General features: G+C 35.7%; 1 protein-coding gene across 6 annotated transcripts in view; it reads right to left on the bottom strand.

The window, feature by feature from the left end:
• LOC121314765 (YTH domain-containing protein 1-like) overlaps window positions 1-17,282 on the bottom strand; it is a 48,510-nt gene that overhangs the window by 29,601 nt on the left and 1,627 nt on the right. For 2 of the 6 annotated variants that reach the window (XR_005950154.1, XM_041248416.1), the window contains exons 2-17: window positions 15,960-16,061; window positions 15,052-15,380; window positions 13,914-14,325; window positions 13,319-13,408; window positions 12,605-12,658; window positions 11,281-11,375; window positions 11,011-11,119; window positions 10,792-10,909; window positions 9,656-9,740; window positions 7,942-8,108; window positions 5,295-5,374; window positions 3,438-3,474; window positions 3,295-3,334; window positions 3,080-3,124; window positions 2,050-2,115; window positions 102-236 (exon numbers count right to left, since the gene is read on the bottom strand). Coding sequence is in view for 5 of the 6 variants with exons in the window: in XM_041248416.1 (XP_041104350.1) it covers window positions 102-236; window positions 2,050-2,115; window positions 3,080-3,124; window positions 3,295-3,334; window positions 3,438-3,474; window positions 5,295-5,374; window positions 7,942-8,108; window positions 9,656-9,740; window positions 10,792-10,909; window positions 11,011-11,119; window positions 11,281-11,375; window positions 12,605-12,658; window positions 13,319-13,408; window positions 13,914-14,325; window positions 15,052-15,380; window positions 15,960-16,061 (1,964 nt within the window). In the remaining variant the exon portion in view is untranslated. Of the gene's footprint in view, window positions 1-101; window positions 237-2,049; window positions 2,116-3,079; window positions 3,125-3,294; window positions 3,335-3,437; window positions 3,475-5,294; window positions 5,375-7,941; window positions 8,109-9,655; window positions 9,741-10,791; window positions 10,910-11,010; window positions 11,120-11,280; window positions 11,376-12,604; window positions 12,659-13,318; window positions 13,409-13,913; window positions 14,326-15,051; window positions 15,381-15,688; window positions 15,774-15,959; window positions 16,062-17,282 lie in introns of those variants that run through there. The other 4 variants (XM_041248445.1, XM_041248426.1, XM_041248436.1 and 1 more) reach the window with 4 other exon arrangements.

Below are 17,282 nucleotides of genomic sequence, written 5' to 3'. Positions count from 1 at the left end.
TATGGTTTTACTTCTTCATTTAAAAAAAAAAAAAGTTTTAGCTTGCAAAAACACATGGCTTTTCAAAAAATCACAGGAGATAAACATGCAAGAATACCTACCACACGTTTGTCTCTGTATCTGGTGTCATGTGGCACTGGGTGATGTCCGGAGTATGGTGGGTGAGCTTGAGGTGGTGGAGGATGATGCTGGTAATAAGGATGATGTGGTGGCTGCTCCATTCCAGGATAGGGAGGCTATGAAATGCATAGACAGCTGTTAGACGGATATCACGTTGTGTGCAGGTAGGGTCACTTAACAGCTGCCACTTGCTTTCTTTCTAAACTTGCCTCCTACAAAATGAGCCATGCAATAAGGAATAATTTGTAATTTCTGGTTACAGTTCATAATTATGCATAGAGTTGTAAATATAAAATAAGCCATTCTAAGGGTAACAATTATTTGACCATCTTATTTGATTACTATGATACCTTAATTGTACTACGACATTATTAGCTCTACTTATCTCTTCCATGTCCTTAACTGAAATCCATCAGGAACCAGGTCATTTTGATAACCTGTCAGCCACAGTAAACTACATGGACCACTGGAGACTTGCCACCAGTTTTGTTAATCAGATATAATAGATTACATGAAAAGGCTTGCTTTTAAGATTCTGATCATAACTATTTTTAAAAATTATGATCAGAATCAGGAAAGAGATTGTTTGTCTCTAACCACAGCCTGTCAACAAAGAATGAACTTCTACTCAAACATTTGAGAAAAGAAACCAGTCGGCTGGTTTCTCATGGGTGTATAACATATTGTGAAAGATATAAAGTTTGACTGCATTTAACTGAATAGCAAGATAAATTCAGTTTTGTTTTTGGGGGGTTAGAATTGGAGGTGCACTGATAATTAGTAGCCCGTCGGCATTGCACCGATAAGAGAAAAAAACACAATCGGTTATCAGCAGTTTTTGTTATTTTAGCAGATAATGTACACCAATATTCATGCTTAAATTTCTTCCAGCACAAAATTTTGTTTGGTCAGGCGCACTTACTGTAACAACACACAAACACCGAGACACTAATTTTTCCAGTGCTCTGTAATGTTTGACCAAAATGCAGTAAATACGTCTCAAAATAGCGGTGCTTGATTTTTTTTTTTTTTTTTTTTTTTTTAAATATCTGAAGACAATAGTATAGAGTTGTGAGCAGAACAGACTTGATGCTACATTAAATCCAACAATGAACTGTGAGTAGAATATTACTCTGACGCTTTAAAAAAAAAAAAAAAAAAAAAAGGTTGACTTCTAAATAACATTGACAGTTGAAGTTATTATTTTTATTATTATTAAGAAGATAGTATTAACCAGGAAATTATTGTTCAAATGCAGCATCTCCCAAACTTCCAAGGAGTTCTCTAAACGTTAAGTGGGAATTACCTTTTGTAATCGTGTTTATCTTGCTGTTTGTTTATCTTAATCTGCATTGGTTGCAGGCTTATTAGGCACATTTTGAAGCTGTAATTGATTACTGTGCTGTCTGGTTTAGTAACAAATTCAAGTTTGACAATTTTGTAACCAGATATTTTCATGACATCTTTTTGTTTTTGATTAAGTGAACAATTTAAGTTGGGCTGCCTTTTTAAGCAGTGTATGCTTAAAATAAGAATTTAACGAACGTTGTTGTAGTTGACATTGCGTAAGCTAATTTCTCCACTGTACAGTATAGGTCGAAGTTACAATACACAACGTTTGAAAGCAAACAGCTATAAAAAAAAACACATTTTTTATGCAGAAGTGTTTTTACCAGTACAAAGTGTTATTTTTTTTGTGACTGTTGACAAGCACACAATAGAATACTACATTATTCTTAGTTTGTATTCATTTTCTGAAGTAAATGCAACAAGTAAACAATACCTGTTCACTGTTGTTATAAATACAAGTAGTAAACAATAGTTTACTAGTTAGAATTGTTGGCAGCTAGCGTGCGTACCCATGAGGAAGGACCAGTGATTAAAAGCACTGCAAATAATAAACAAAAGCAAAAAAAATTAAATACTTGCCATTGCCTGCCAGGGAGGGGGTGGCCCGATGCTGTGATGAAATTCCCTCATATAATCATTGTAAGACTGAAAACAGAAAACATTGTTTTGTTTTAAGCGAAGATGCTGATTAAAGCAATCAGATGATATCACTGTGCATTGACAGCATGCATTTTTCAAATGTTTTTACTTTATTCTTGAAATGACAACTTCTGGAAACTGAGAAATACAGACAGCTTCAATTTAATAATAAAAACATTAAAAAATGTTCAGGAATTTCCACATGCTACACAGATAATAACACTACAAAAGAAAATAGCGCAGCCAACATCTGAACAATTAAGTTCCATCTACGATAGGGCTAAACTAGATGGCATTTGATTAGTTTCAGATTTGAAACGTGAACTCCGTTATAAATTATTTGTTTTATTTTATTCCTGCTAACCTTTGTAAGCCAAGTGAAAAATAATACAGTGGTGGATCATTCATTTTAACTTTTTACTGCTCTTTTGTTATTTCTATATTGTGAATAAAGTTTGTGGAGACAAACAGAAATGTCACTGTGGCTTCGTCCAATGCATAGAACTAGGCTTGTTTTTGCATAAAAACCTCACACCAGAAATTACAGAATAGTGAAAAAGTAAAAGGATCAACATATACATTTTTGAAACTAAACATTTTCCAAACAAATACAAACGAAATTAAAACGAGACAAATTATTATTATTTTATATACAAAAGCATTTTAAAAGGGAGTTCCTCTTTATATGGATATACTTAAAATGAAGAAACTCAACGCTAACACCACAATGGACACTACTGTCTAAACTACAACCCTTTCATCTTAACCCTTTAATGCCCAAATTATTTTCCCCAGTCTGCAAAACAGACTTTGGAAAGCACAAGTAATTCTGCTGAATTGTCATTTGAAAATACATATTTTACATTATTTTATATGTTTAAATGAACGGTTTCAAAAACATGGAAAGGTGGATATATTTTATTTTAAGGTAACATGGGCCAAAAACCTGCTCACTCCCAAGCAAACTCACCTTGTGCTGCTCTTGGGAGGTTTGACGAGGCCAGCTAGGGAGCGCCTGTGCGTGCAACAGGTGTCAATTGTGTTACATTGGTGAAAAAAAAACACAAAAACACACACACAATTTTCTACAACAGGCACTAAAGGGTTAAGTAAAAAAAAAAAAAATAATCTGAACTGTTCATATGAACAACTGTACTTGTTTTTTACAAAAATCAGGAAACTTACCCCATTTAGAAACACATCCCGTCGCACTCCTGTAAAACGTCTGTTGGAAATGAAGTTACTTGTTAAAATGGGACCTATTCATTTGATATAGGGAAACAAAGCATAAAACAAACATATCTAGATATGAATTATCAGAAACCTACCTGTCTATATGTTGATTTCGAGGGTCTTTCATGAAACCTGTTTAAACACCAATACATTGATTAATAAATTCAAAGCAGATCATATTCTCAATTTACTTCAGTAGTACTAGCCAACATAAAATTAAAAAAAAATACAAATCAAGCCAAACTAAACAGCAGCACTTGTATTTGAGACTAACTGAATTAACCGGAGCTCGTCAATTTCATGATTGTTGTAAATCAATATTAAACATTCACTAGTGTACTGTTAAACCTGTTAATACATCAACCAAGGCAATTGTGTGTTTATATACAATGCCATCTACAATGTACATTGGCATGGATAGCAAGGGATTGCTCACCGACAACTGCCAACAGGAACACATTAGTTGGGAATCAAAGTGCTCATTATAATAAATGTCTTAATTACAGGTTTGATAGTAATTGGTCTTCTGGGGGTGGGCGAGAGCACATTAGCATGGTGAAGGTATAAATATTTCTTTCAGTATACAGTACATCCAATCTCCGTCACACACATTTAAAACAAGTAAAGGCTGATTCACACTGGGCATACAATTCAGATGGACGCTACGAACCGAAGCAGGCTGTCATTCACACGGAGCGATCTTCTCCCTGTGTTAGTTCATTCTGATTGGTTTAAAAAAAAAAAGACAACACTGGAGTAGTGCAGACAGCTGCATTTAACATACGCTGTATAACAGCAGCGCCTCTTTTTATAAACAACCGATCCAAAAAAAAAAAAAAAAAATAATTGTGTGATTGACAGCAAATGCCACCATTCAGTTTCATGGAAAATTCACTGACATTCGCTCAAACTTTGTTGAGCTGACCTGCTCAATTCAACTATCTCGCTTTCAGTAAACACTGTACGTAGGCTGCTGAGACACACAAACATGGTTTCAAATTCCCGAGTTTAGTTTTCATTCTGACTATTTGTGGTACTGTACATGCTTAATTATTAGTTATTTAGACATTTTCCACTATAATTTATTTCAAATAATAAAACGGTAAATTCTATTTTACTTATAAAATTCTAAAGAGAAAGGCGTGTGATTGGTTGAACGTGAGAGACGTCACCAACTTGATGCTGAAAAGTTGAAATCTACCAACTTGTCCGCAGTGTCTACAATTTGAACGCAAGATGTGTTCGTATGAATCTTATGCCCAGTGTGAACCAGCCTTTAGGAACAAGCACCTGCACCATGCGCAGTAAATGCTTCCATATACCTTTTGCTCTCACTTAACCTTCACAAACAATTGGTAACAAATATCCAAGCATAGACATACATTTACAGATAAAGGAAATAGTCAAGCCTTGTGTCTACTTAATTCTATGATTTAAGTATTTGTTTTGTGGATGGTACAGGATTTACAGTTGTAGTCTAACACCAATGAATAAAAACAAAAAATACACCTCAGTTCAAGTGCCATTGCTTAGCAGCTGTCTGAACTGGTCTCATTTTAGTTTAAAGTTTTTTCCAGATAAACAAAGAAATAACAGATTTAGAGATTAAAAGGGGGGTTTCACTGAATGTCTTGGTTAACAGTAATCTTGGACTAACTAATGTTACCTTAGGTTCTCCTAAAAGTACTGATCATCAAGGTTTCTGGAACCAATGTACTAAAATGTTTCCTGTAATCTTTGGCTTTATTGGTAAGGTTTTAAGGGTCTGTTATCTATGCACATACATATTTTCACAAAGAACAATGCTCGACCTACCCAATAGTTATGTGAACAATGCATATAGGTAGTAAAATACTAAACAGTCCACACATTTCTAAATTAACAATACCAAAAACAGGGGGTTTACTCCTTTAAAAACATCTCCCTCAATGTGATGAGTACGAGATAATGACCTGGTCTCTGAGGAAATTCAGGTGGATAGTCAATCCTTGGTCTTTTTCTGCTTTGCATGTCAAATTCCTCTGGTCGACGCCTACATGAATTAGGTAAATAATTAAGAACAATATTGTGCATATTACAATACAGCAAATATACAATTATATCCCAATTAGGCATGTGAATCTCCTTTCTAAAACACAACCAATGTTAAATTAACTAAGATAGGACAATCTGCAAAGTCAAGAGTCTGCAGTGTATATACATAAGTAAATGTCTAATTTGAAATGCAAGTCTAAACATGACAGCTTGTACGTTTCTTTTTTACTAAATGTCAAAAACGTCAAATTGTTTTGGTAATGGTTTCACCACTTGGCAGCAACAAAATGCAAGTCAAATGATATTATTGTTTCAAAGTGTATTCTTAACTAAAGCCGCTATCAAACATATATAACCACAACGGTATGAACTCCTTAGGGTCTGTTAAACAAGGCTTTTTGAAAAAACAATATATGTGGACTCCACTCCCTAGAGAAGTTACGATGCATGCTTATAGGCAGGTACATAGCAATTCCAAGTACTTGAATGGTTAATTCACAAACCAGACGTTATTTAGCAGAAACAGTAGTCTTAAAATATAGGACTAAACCAGGCTGAATGTGTGTGATACAAGACTGGATGAGGGTAGAGGAACCTTTAATAAACTTGCTTTCTGTTGCTGTTTTAGAAGTGAAACCAGTATCTCTGTCATTGGGGAAAACCAATATTAGCACTGTAATATTGGAGGAAGGCTTAAAAAAAAACACATAAACCTACATGCTGTCATTTTGTTTTACCTAAACATGTTATACTGCAAGTGCTTTTTCATATGCGTTGTACCCTTAACTGACTATCTAAACTGTAGTTTTTGTGCATACAATCTAATCAGTTTAAACTATTGTTACTTGAAGTACCTATCCCTTTCTAGTTAAACTTCCAGACTCAAATATTACTGGGTACATTAGTTTTTGCATACATGTATCTAATTTGTTATCACATTTATTACCATAATACAGCTTAGAAAATGTTCCATTTTTTTTTTGAAAATATTGCAGATTGCACTAATGAAAAACTGTATCTACAGCAAATTCAAAAAAGGAAGCTGGTTGAAGTAGCAACATACCGATTTCTTGTAGTTTTGTGACTTAATGATGGCATTAATAATGACAGAAAAGTTCATAAAAAGCAGTCCAACTAATGATTTATGGTCTAAGCCACAAACATAAAAGGAGGGCCTGGCAGGCAGAGCTGGGTTGGTAGCAGTGACATTTTGCAGTCCATTGCAAACAAAAAAAACAAAAGGGAAACTCCATTTATAAATATATATATTTTTTTTTTTTTTTTTTTTTTTTTTTACACAGCACTGTGTACCCCCTTGGCTCATAACTTCAGCTGGGTTCTCAGTCCATTTAAGCCTTTAAAAGAATGGGGTACTGCCAGGTTTCCTCCTACCTAATGTGAATACAAAAGTCCTTTAGGGAAAAGAAAATGGAAACACTCCTTGGGCTTTTCTACCTACCGCAGGATGTGTTTCCACAATAGGAAACATTACCAATGGCTTTAGCACCATCACAACACAAATATCCACAGTCCTTTTCAGAAGTGAGCAGTATAAACATTACTTTTCCTTCTATGCTGGCATGGGGGAAATGCATTAAGGAGCATGGGTATTTCAGTTCATTCATAAGGTTTCTCCTCTTTCTTTTTTTTTTTTTTTTTTTTTAAAGGAATACTTTAAAAAACCCTTTTAAATTCCCAAGTGTTGCAAACAGAGTTCATATACAGCAGTGCTCAATTAAGTTGATCCCTGAAAACAAATAAGTCCATAGGCACTGCTGCAAGCACCAGGAAAGACTGTAACAGGCACAGCAACAGCCCATCTTTGTGGCCCTTGGGAGACCCCGCAACAAACCAGATTCCCCCTTTGAAACCAGCCTATCACTTTTCAGCAGCTCAGCAGAAGGATGTGTGCATTCTTTTTGTGGCTACTTTTTTTGTGTTAAACAGAACATTTTGCATGGGGCAACACACCATGATGGCAAAACTGAGAAAGTCCCGCAAAAATGCTCCTCTTGAAACCTAACTTAATATAAATATATATGTATTTTTTATTATTATTTTCCCCTCAAAATGAGGCATCATCTTCTGAAAAATTATTATGGCTTCTTTATAAAAGTCCAAATCTGATTAGGTTTATCCCCAGGGATACACCTGAAAGAAAAGGCTTTTGAAAGATATTAAAACAACGGTCTATAAATAAAAGCAAAATAACGTCTATTAAGAAAAAAAAATAAAATAAACATGCACTCTCCCCCCACCTGCTTGAGAGATCTTTCTGTTAGCTCTGGTTTGCAGAAACTGCAACCAACTTAGTTTAACAAATCAAATATCAGATGTAACATTAACTTCTACAAGTTATGTGAGGATCTCCATCATTTTGCTCTCCAAAACAATTGTGTGCAATCCTCACTGAAGCCACAAGTCGTCCATGTAGCTTTTTTTTGTTGAGGATTTCATATTCTCCCTCTTCTGTACTGATGACACAACGGTGATGGTGAATCTCAAGAGCTCCGTCATGTTACTCCAACACAAGTGCCTACTAGCAGTCCAAAGAACATTTCTAACCTTCCCACATCGCGACCTGGTTCTCGGCGGGCAGGGCGTCCTCTCGAGCGTGGCTGAGAATTTATCCTCCTCTTGTGGCGCATTTTATGAATCACCTGATACAAGTCAATACTTTCATCAGGAGGAAACAGGAGGCAAAGCTGAGTTCCACATTCCAATTCAATTTCCTGTGAAATAAAATAAAAAAAGTACCCTGTCAAAAGTCCAAAAAAAAAGTAAAACACTTGATTGATGCAATATGATGCAATGCAGTGTTGATGCAATATAAGAACCAGCTTAATAAATATAGAAGCTACTTTTGGGAGTACCAAACTCAATTAATAGTACCAGTTCAAACATGTTTATGCACACAACTTTAATGCCTCATTTAACCACCCAGCTGCCCATTTATTTTGGTAATTTCCATGTTAAAAATGCTCTTTTTGCAGATTTTTCATTCTTAGCCCTCAAACAAGCAATTTGGACAGTTTGTAAAACAATTTTTTCTTTAACACTATTGCGATTATGATAAACTGAAATACAGTATTTCAACAGAACTTACATAACAAAACAGGTTTACAATTGTAGTATTATAATACAGATCACAACATAACATTTTTTCCCCCATGGCAGCATTATACAAGTATATAATATATATACACACACACACACACACACACACACACGTATATAACTATTTATTTTTAACAATGGTAGCACTATAATAACATTACAATAGTTGTGCAGGCATATCACTTAAAAAAATTTGTGTGCAATACATTTCAGAGCAGACGCACTTCAATCCCTCATCAATGCTAATGTCTTTATCTAGCACATATACATCAGTAAAACTTGTGGCATGATTTGAAGATTGCTGTCCGTCAACACTCCCCAAAGAACTTGACAGAGCTCGAACAGTTTTGTAAAGAAGAATGGTCAAATGCTGCCAAATCTAGGTGTGCAAAATTGGTAGAGACTTATCCCAACAGACTCACAGCTGTAATTATTGCCAAAGGTGCTTCCACCAAGTACTAACTCAGGGGGGTAGAGACTTATCCAATTATTATCTTTCAGTTTTGTATTTAAAATAACTTTTCCCCCCTTAACAGTGTGGAGTATGATGTGTAGACAAGTGGAAAAAAATCCTCATTTAAATGCATGAAACTGAGGCACTGAAACAACAAAAACTGAAAAAATTTCAAGGGAGTGTAGACTTTCTATAGACACTGTATAAGCTCCCGCGCGCTACTCTCAGATGAGTGACACATTTGGACTTGCATGCGCTCCATGTGGAAATTGCAGGATAAGTAGCTGGGTAGTTAAAGAGCTATATTTTGTATGTAACACTGACAATGTTAAGAGTGGCAAAGTATAAAAAATAAAATAAAAAAATAGAATGTACTGGCTTACCTTTTCCATTTTTCTGATACTTAAAGGCTGAAACTTTGATGATCAAAAAGTCTGCTCAAAATTGACCAACATTTACCACTTTTGAGAGACTCATTTCACAATCTAGTTTGAAAGCTGGAATTTCAAAATCACTTTTCCTGTTGACATAAAAGATCTTTCTTCTCAAGTAAAAGCCTAGTAACTTTGTTTTCCCCCTTGAACCATTAGAAGAGTCACCAAAAGGCAGATTTAAAAATAAATAAAAAAATGATCACAGAAAAACACTGATTCTCTCAAAGAATTTAGAATACAGCTGTATTATAGTCATGAAAAATGTATTCCAAACCTGTCCATCACGTCCAATTTTCACTGGCTTATGTTCATTCCATGGATTGGAGAGGTGTGCAGTTTTTGTGAAGGGCAGCTCACGTCTACCAAAGAAAAAATACAAACATTTAAAGCATACATAAGAACTGTTTTTTGACCAGAACAAATATGCCCATATATATATATATATATATATATATATATATATATATATATATATATATATATATATATATATATATATATATATATATATATAAAGTGCATTAAAGCTATATTTGTATGCTGAGCCATTCGAAGAAAGGCATAACACAGTAGTGACATCAAAAAGGGATAATGCCTTTAAAGGAAAATGTACTTGAACTTTGACCCCATTAATTGAAACGTGTCTCGTTTACAATCCCTCGACAACACTCGCAGTACAGAAATGTTCATTAATGATCAACAAAATGACAATACGTTAATAGATGTAAAGCTGGTAAATTCGTATATCAGAGAAATGGATAACGACATAAAATGTCTTTACAGCACTGAAACACTTTAAAAAAACGAACTGTACTGCTGAACCTCATCTTTTAATATTAGCATAACAAGGGTATCCATGCATTATAAAAAATAATAGATAGCTTCTTCAGTGAGTTACGGGAAAACAATTCCATCTCGGGTTTCTGTGACAGTTTATAAATTACTTGACCTGCACTTTAAATTAATTTATAAGGCGAGGAATTGTCTTATTTCAAAATTAATCTGAATTGAGATAAATATAGGTTCAATTTATATTTGTAAGAATTAAAGAATGTTTTGGCATGTTTAAAAGGATTTAACAAAGTTTGATATTCATTATAAAAATTAAAAATAAATATTTAAACAAACGAGATGCCGCTAATAGATGGCAATTCTAATTTTTAATGGTCAATTAAATTTTTGGACCATGGTTGTATCAGACTTTCTTCCAAATTTCAGGTTGTTTACTACAGTGTTATTGTTAGCAATGGACCACAGACAGACAACTCAGTTAGGGCTATACGGGTACTCATGGAAATGTATCCAGAGAAATAATTTGTATCTTGCTTACATAGTTATTTGCCCTGCAACAGAACTCTAAAGAGGTGTTAGTGTTAAATAATCAAGAACAGGTTTATTTTATTTTAGTACCTGCAAATCCAGTCAATTTTGAACACACCCCCAAGCATTTTTGCATTCATTCCCGCTGGTAAAACCCAATGTATTGGTGACCCTCCGTGGAGGGATTCCGATGAAAGCCTTGCAAAACCTGAGGCGCAGAAAAAGTACAAAAATCAAGCAAAATAAAAAAATGCATACACCAGGGTTAAAAAATGAGCCGCTATTCATATTGGTTCAAATTCCACCTACCTTGAAACTTTCCACTTTCTCTCACAGAGAATACCAAGATAACACTTCTGGCTGATCTAAATGCAGCATTTAGCTTCTTCTCGTTTACTGGCAGTGTGGACCACACCCCCTGAAGTAAAATAAATAAAATAAAAAAAAAAGATGCAATACCTCAGCAATATGCACTCCAAGGCAGAAATTGTTCACAACAGAAAAACACCCCCATCCCCACAAGTTAGTCTTAAGTATAAAGTACAAAATAAACAGTTAAACTTGTGATTAGTTACATACCTTAGCCTTGGCCAGGGAGACATTTTCGTGGTTATTACTCTTAATAAGGAAAAACCTTGCATCTCGAAGTATATATTTCAGCTTACTTGTTGGATCTAAAACAAAAACATGCTTTTATATACTTTTGTTCAATTGCTTGTGTTAAAACCAAACTTCTGAAGTATATGATTGCAAAAAAGTCATTGTATTACCAAATCCACTACATATGATGTGCAAACATTTATATTTTGCAGGGATCCCTTGAAACAAGTAACAGATTCCAAACATCTCTAGAAAGATCTGAATGTTTGAATGCTAAATACTGGTGGCAAAATTCCACTTCAGTTTGATGGCAGTGAAGTGAACAAAACTGCATTCTAGGTGGGGGTTTAACTAGGACATTGTATAATCTATTTAGACTTGCTTTTCACACGTTTTGCAATATAGCATAACATTCTATTTGCCTTTTTAATTGCCTCACCACACTGGTTATAATGGATGACTCCACTATAACCTGGAGACCCTTTTCAAAGTCCCTATTTCCATTCTGTTCTCTTTATAAGTAACTTGGATTTTTATACCCAATATGCAAGATTTTACATTTCTTAACTATAAAATGAATTTATTAAAAGAGAAGGTCTGAATCCCTCTGAATTAGTTGGGCTGTGATTTATGAGTCCACTACTACGTTTTAAGTTTGGTATAATCTGTAAATTTACAACCTTAATGCCTATCTTGACCAAGTCATTCATATGAATGAGGAAGGGTAAGGGTCCAAGTGCAGATCCTTGTGCTACTTCAACCAGTTCTGTAGACAATTACTTGTCTTCCCTTGTATACCTGCTGATTTTAGTGCAAGTCTTTCAGGTGGGACCTTTGTCAAAGGTTTTTTTTTTTTTAAAAATCAAGATAAATTACCTGTCATCAACTACATTAAAAGTCCTCCGAAAAGTCATGTATGTTAGTTAATCATGACCTCCCTCTTCTGAATCCATGCTGGCTATCCCTTATAACAGTGGTTCTCAATCCTTCAGCCTCACGGCTTTTGTTCCAACTGTGCTCTCAATTCCTTAATTGAAACCTAAGTGATCTAATGATTTGTCTAATCTGTGCTCTTAAATTATTTTAAACAGATTGTATAAGGAACTTGAAATCTCCAATTTCTTATGAGCCACACAATTGCAAAATTAAGCAAATTAGTTCAATTAAGCAACTGAGAGCTCGGTTGGAACAAAAACCAGCAGGGCAGTGGCCCTCAGGACCAGGATTAAAAACCACTGCCCTATAACATTGTTGCTGTATAAATGGTGGATAAGAAAAAACAAAATGTGGTTCTAGAACCTACCTTTGCGAACAGCTCGCACAGAGGATGAAAGTTTGTCATGCTTCTTCTCTGACCCTATGTAACAAGACTAGATATTAAATCACACAGAAAGCAACAAAAGCATGCAGTGTGACTAGTTGCTTACTGTAAAGCAGAGCTAAGGTATATGTATTGACAGATAGAAAGTTTCTCCTTGCATGACAAGCATTTTTACAATTCCAAAAAAAAGTGGGTTTTTTAACACTAAGCAGTGAATGGGTTTACTTGACAGAACTGTGCATAAAGACTTTTAGGAGGATCTTAAGCCGGTTTCAAGTTAGAAACATTGAAATCAACTTTTATATGTTGCATGAAATTTACACTATATGGAGGTAGCCAACAGGTGTCAGTAAAACACTACCATATCACAAAATACAAGTATTCTTAAAAAATAAAAAAACCTAATAGTGGTCAATCAATAGATTATTGCTGCAAAAACATATTCATCATAATTTCCAAGGGACAGCAAGACTACCATCTGTGAAGGTTTTCAACTGAAATCTTGCAGTGCAACTTACAAAGTTTCAACCCTTAACCAAATTAAATCTGTCCTCTTTTCTTCAGTAAACCTAACTGCTGGAGATCTGACATGCAGATGTTTTTTCTGACCTCGTCATTAAATGCTATAGAATAAACTACTGCTATCCAATGTTAAACAGGAACCTAAACTTCTTCAGAATCATAAGAAGTTTATACCTGCATAAGATTCTGAAGCTGAGCTTCCACTTCTATCAAAAACGATTGGAGAAATCCCTCTAGCCCGCTTCTTCTCTTTTTTCTCCTTATCTGAACAGTAAATTGGAAAACATTTCCCTTGTGTTAGACTGTCCATTTGTTCAAGATAAAGGACTGTTCTATAATACTGTACTTCATTTGAATTACTTCAAGCAAATCTTCCTTTCTACAGATTAGACTTTGACACATCCAGGCAGCAACCCATAGTGAAAACTTCTAACAACATACAAGTCAACCCACAATTACACTTAAGGCTGCTCTAACGAGCAGGCAGCCCAGAAGGATTGTAAACATGCTGTTAAGCAACTTATTTTTATTAATTATAATTTTGAACAGCGATATCTAACTTTAGGAGCAGGAAAGTAAATGAAAAGGGGAAAGGCAAAGCTCTATCTTGTGAAGATGCATTCCATAGCGATAAAGCCTGCCTACAGGTTTCTGAAGGGCTACACTTAAATATAACTGATTTCAAATGGTTCCCAGGTGCACGGTAAAAGACATCAGTTGCAGGAAGAAAAAAGTTTGTGTGAGAATAGACATGAATGAAACAAAGTACCTGAAGCATCAGATCCTGATCCAGATCTAACAGACTCCCCCTCAGAGAAAGACACCGACTCTGATTCAGAGTCGCTGGCCTCACTGCGAGTGTCATAGTCATTCTCTTCATTCCTCTCCCGCTGATCTGCCTCCTCTTGCTCATACTCCTCATCCTCTTCCTCCTCTCCATCCTCCTCATCTTCATCTTCCTCTTCATCATCCTCCTCCTCCTCCTCCTCTTCTTCTTCTTCTTCCCCATCAACTTTATCACACTCAACCCCCTCCTCATCCATCCCCTCATCCTCAGAGTGGTTTCCCTCAGAGGATGCCGAGCTTCCCGTCTCCTGGTCAGACCCGTACTCGTCTGAGTTTGCACCCTCTTTGGAAGAGCGGCTTGCCCTCCCGCTCTCCACACTGGTGCGACACAGTTTCTGTTATATTAAAATGTACACAATTGTTTGTAGTAGCAACAGTTGTAAACACAACTGATTATACATCACAGGTCTACACAATGTGGCAGTGGGAAAATTATTTTTTACTGGACAAAGACATGTAGAACTTACCTGAGAATCACAGTAGACAAAATTGTGTACAGACACTAAACACATTAAGTCAAAATATACCGTCTACACCCCAGAAACAGTGTCACACATGACCTCAATTTGGCAGTCATAATGTCATATGTCAAGGCCACCAACAATCTTAGCAGGAAGACTTTACATAACTCTGCAAATAAGAAGTCACTGTCCTAAACAGTCCCAAAGATATGAGGCAGGCAGCTTTGCAAAATTAGAATACATTAATTTCTCTTGAACGATACCAACTATCAAACTTGACTTACAGAGAATCATAAGACTCAGTTTCATGAAGCCTGTATCGCAAAGACTATATCTTTATCCACCAAAAAGTCGCATGACCAAAATATAGTAGCAATCTTAAGATATAAGGCTGAACTGAAGCGTACAGTTAGATTTAATCACCTGGAATTGTTTGAGATATGTTCTCCTTAAAAATGTTCAGAAAAAATAAAGTAAAATTAAAAAGTGATGTGATTACAATATACTATTCTCATTAGTTGATGGTATGCTTGTTTTCGGAATCAGAGTAACAGGACGTGCTAGCAAATGGCTTTTTTTTTTTATATTAAACATGTTTACCTCTGGTACCTCTGCCATTAACGGTTTAATCCTCCTGTCTGAATCCTTTCTTCTGCTCACAGGTTTCAGATGGTGAGATTTTTGAGCAACCCTAGAGCTGCTCCCTCTTACAGAGTGGTTATTTCTGTCACCAGAGTCCTTATTTCTATCATAGTGATATTCCTCACTCTTGTAATCTGAAGAATGTCTGCCTCTAGCATTCACGGGTTTCTTGCTGCTGCTTACTGTGGAACCCACGGCTCTCTTGACAGCTTGCCTTGTATAATGGCCTGAAGATCTTGGCCTTTTGTTGTCATTATGATCACCTCGATCATTTTTCCTTTTTGATCCTGCAAGTCAAAAAGTGTAAGCCAACAACTTTGTTTCAATGTAATACATTACATTACTGAACAGACAGCTATTCAATATAGTTCATAGTTATTGTATCATGTTTGTTTATCATATACCTAAGCCACATTTCCATCTGCACCATGAAACCAGTCTGAAAAGTGATCTCATTTCATTCCAGCATCAAATGTGGGCTGCCGTTGGGCTCCATCTGTAGTCTGCAACCATACCCAAGGGCATGTTCTTGAATTAGTAGAATTCAGTATTTTCTTGACTGTAAAATTAACTGAGAACCCTCAGAAACACCCACCTCTAAAAGTAGTTTGCATTGGACGCTCACTACCTTCAGAGCACGCACAATCCCAACAGAGGTTTACGAAGTCCCAATTCAAACAAGTTTTACTTCAGTCTGCTGGTGATGAAAACAAAAAGTACTGGTTTCAAGGTGCTACATGCTACTAATTTGAGGAACAAAATGTATCTACCACAAAAGCACTTATATCAGGTGAAATACAAAGGTGCCCTTTCACAATCTGAAATACAAGACATCACATTTGAGAAAAATGAAACACTGCCTCTACCTTTTTTCTCATTAATGTCATGTTCACTCTCAGGGTTGTACAGCTCATCATCTTGATCGGGTGCCTCAGTCAGGATGTCATCCAACACATTAAGTTCACCATCTGCAAGAAACACTTAACGTGAGGTTCAGGGACCAAAGTGTTTTTTTAGATGCACCTGCTTCTAATTATCTATATTGAAGCTGTAAATGGACAATGAATACAACTGTCATGTTAATCTGTTTGTAATACACCAATGGGCACAAAACTGTTCAATGACAGTATATTATAATACTATGCATCACAACAATTACACTACACAGACAGTGTTACAGCTTGACTCAATTTATACTGTCTGAAATGTTCATTAGCACTTTATTTGAAATTACCAAACAGTGACAGGGGTGGGAAATATAAACACAGAGAATAAAAAAAAAATGGATTAGCACGAAAACAAATCATTTGGCCTAAGGATATTTGATAATAAATAAATAAAAGCACTAACATTTTGTCTTAAACGTGATTTTTTTTTTGGTTTGTTTTTTCCAAATCCACCGTTTTGCCTGGATTATAAATGCAAGGCGGCCCTTTAGGGCATCCATATACGCTGAATACAGACTTCTCAGGTGTTGAAGCCACTCAATTTCCATCTCGTGCCTCAACGCCCCCAGTCGTCTGTATATTCGACGTACACGGACGATCAGTCGGGCATTTTTTCATTCACACACTCACTCGATATATCGCGGGTGTCGGGGTCCAATATAAATCTGCTATATATCGAGGGCCGCGATATAGAGAGAGACCCACAGACAAATAGGCTAACAAATACTGTACAACCACTCCCTTGTTTTATCTGGTTTCAGGGGCTAGTATAAATCCTTCATGCAAACTGCTTTCTCATTTTTCGTATAAAAAGCAGTACACCCTTTAAATTCTTACAGCGGAGGGTAACTGCTTCTCATCAACTTCAGTCTCCAATTAATTTCATGTGTCTTCCTCTTTCAAATGCACAAACTCGCTGCATTGAAAGAATCCATTCACAAACAACATAAGAGGCTTGTTGCTAGGGAGCTGACGTCACTGCCTTGTGACTTTTGCAAGTGCACTGTTGCCACACGTGATCTCCTCGTTGGCTAAAATAAAAACCACTTCAGCAAGTACATATTTAATTTGCTTTGTGTTATTGTGCAATACGTATGTGTATGATAACACCAGAATATTAATGCTGTGTTTTTAATTGTTTTGTATATTGCTGTTTGTGATGTGCAGCAATACATAGAACGAACAGTAATTCTAAGTGTCTGTATTTATAGTGCAGCTAAGGCATTTAGACAATTTACGCAG

Source organism: Polyodon spathula, chromosome 1, assembly GCF_017654505.1.
Source record: "Polyodon spathula isolate WHYD16114869_AA chromosome 1, ASM1765450v1, whole genome shotgun sequence".
Taxonomy (NCBI): domain Eukaryota; kingdom Metazoa; phylum Chordata; class Actinopteri; order Acipenseriformes; family Polyodontidae; genus Polyodon; species Polyodon spathula.
This window is presented reverse-complemented; position numbering and strand designations above follow the sequence as displayed.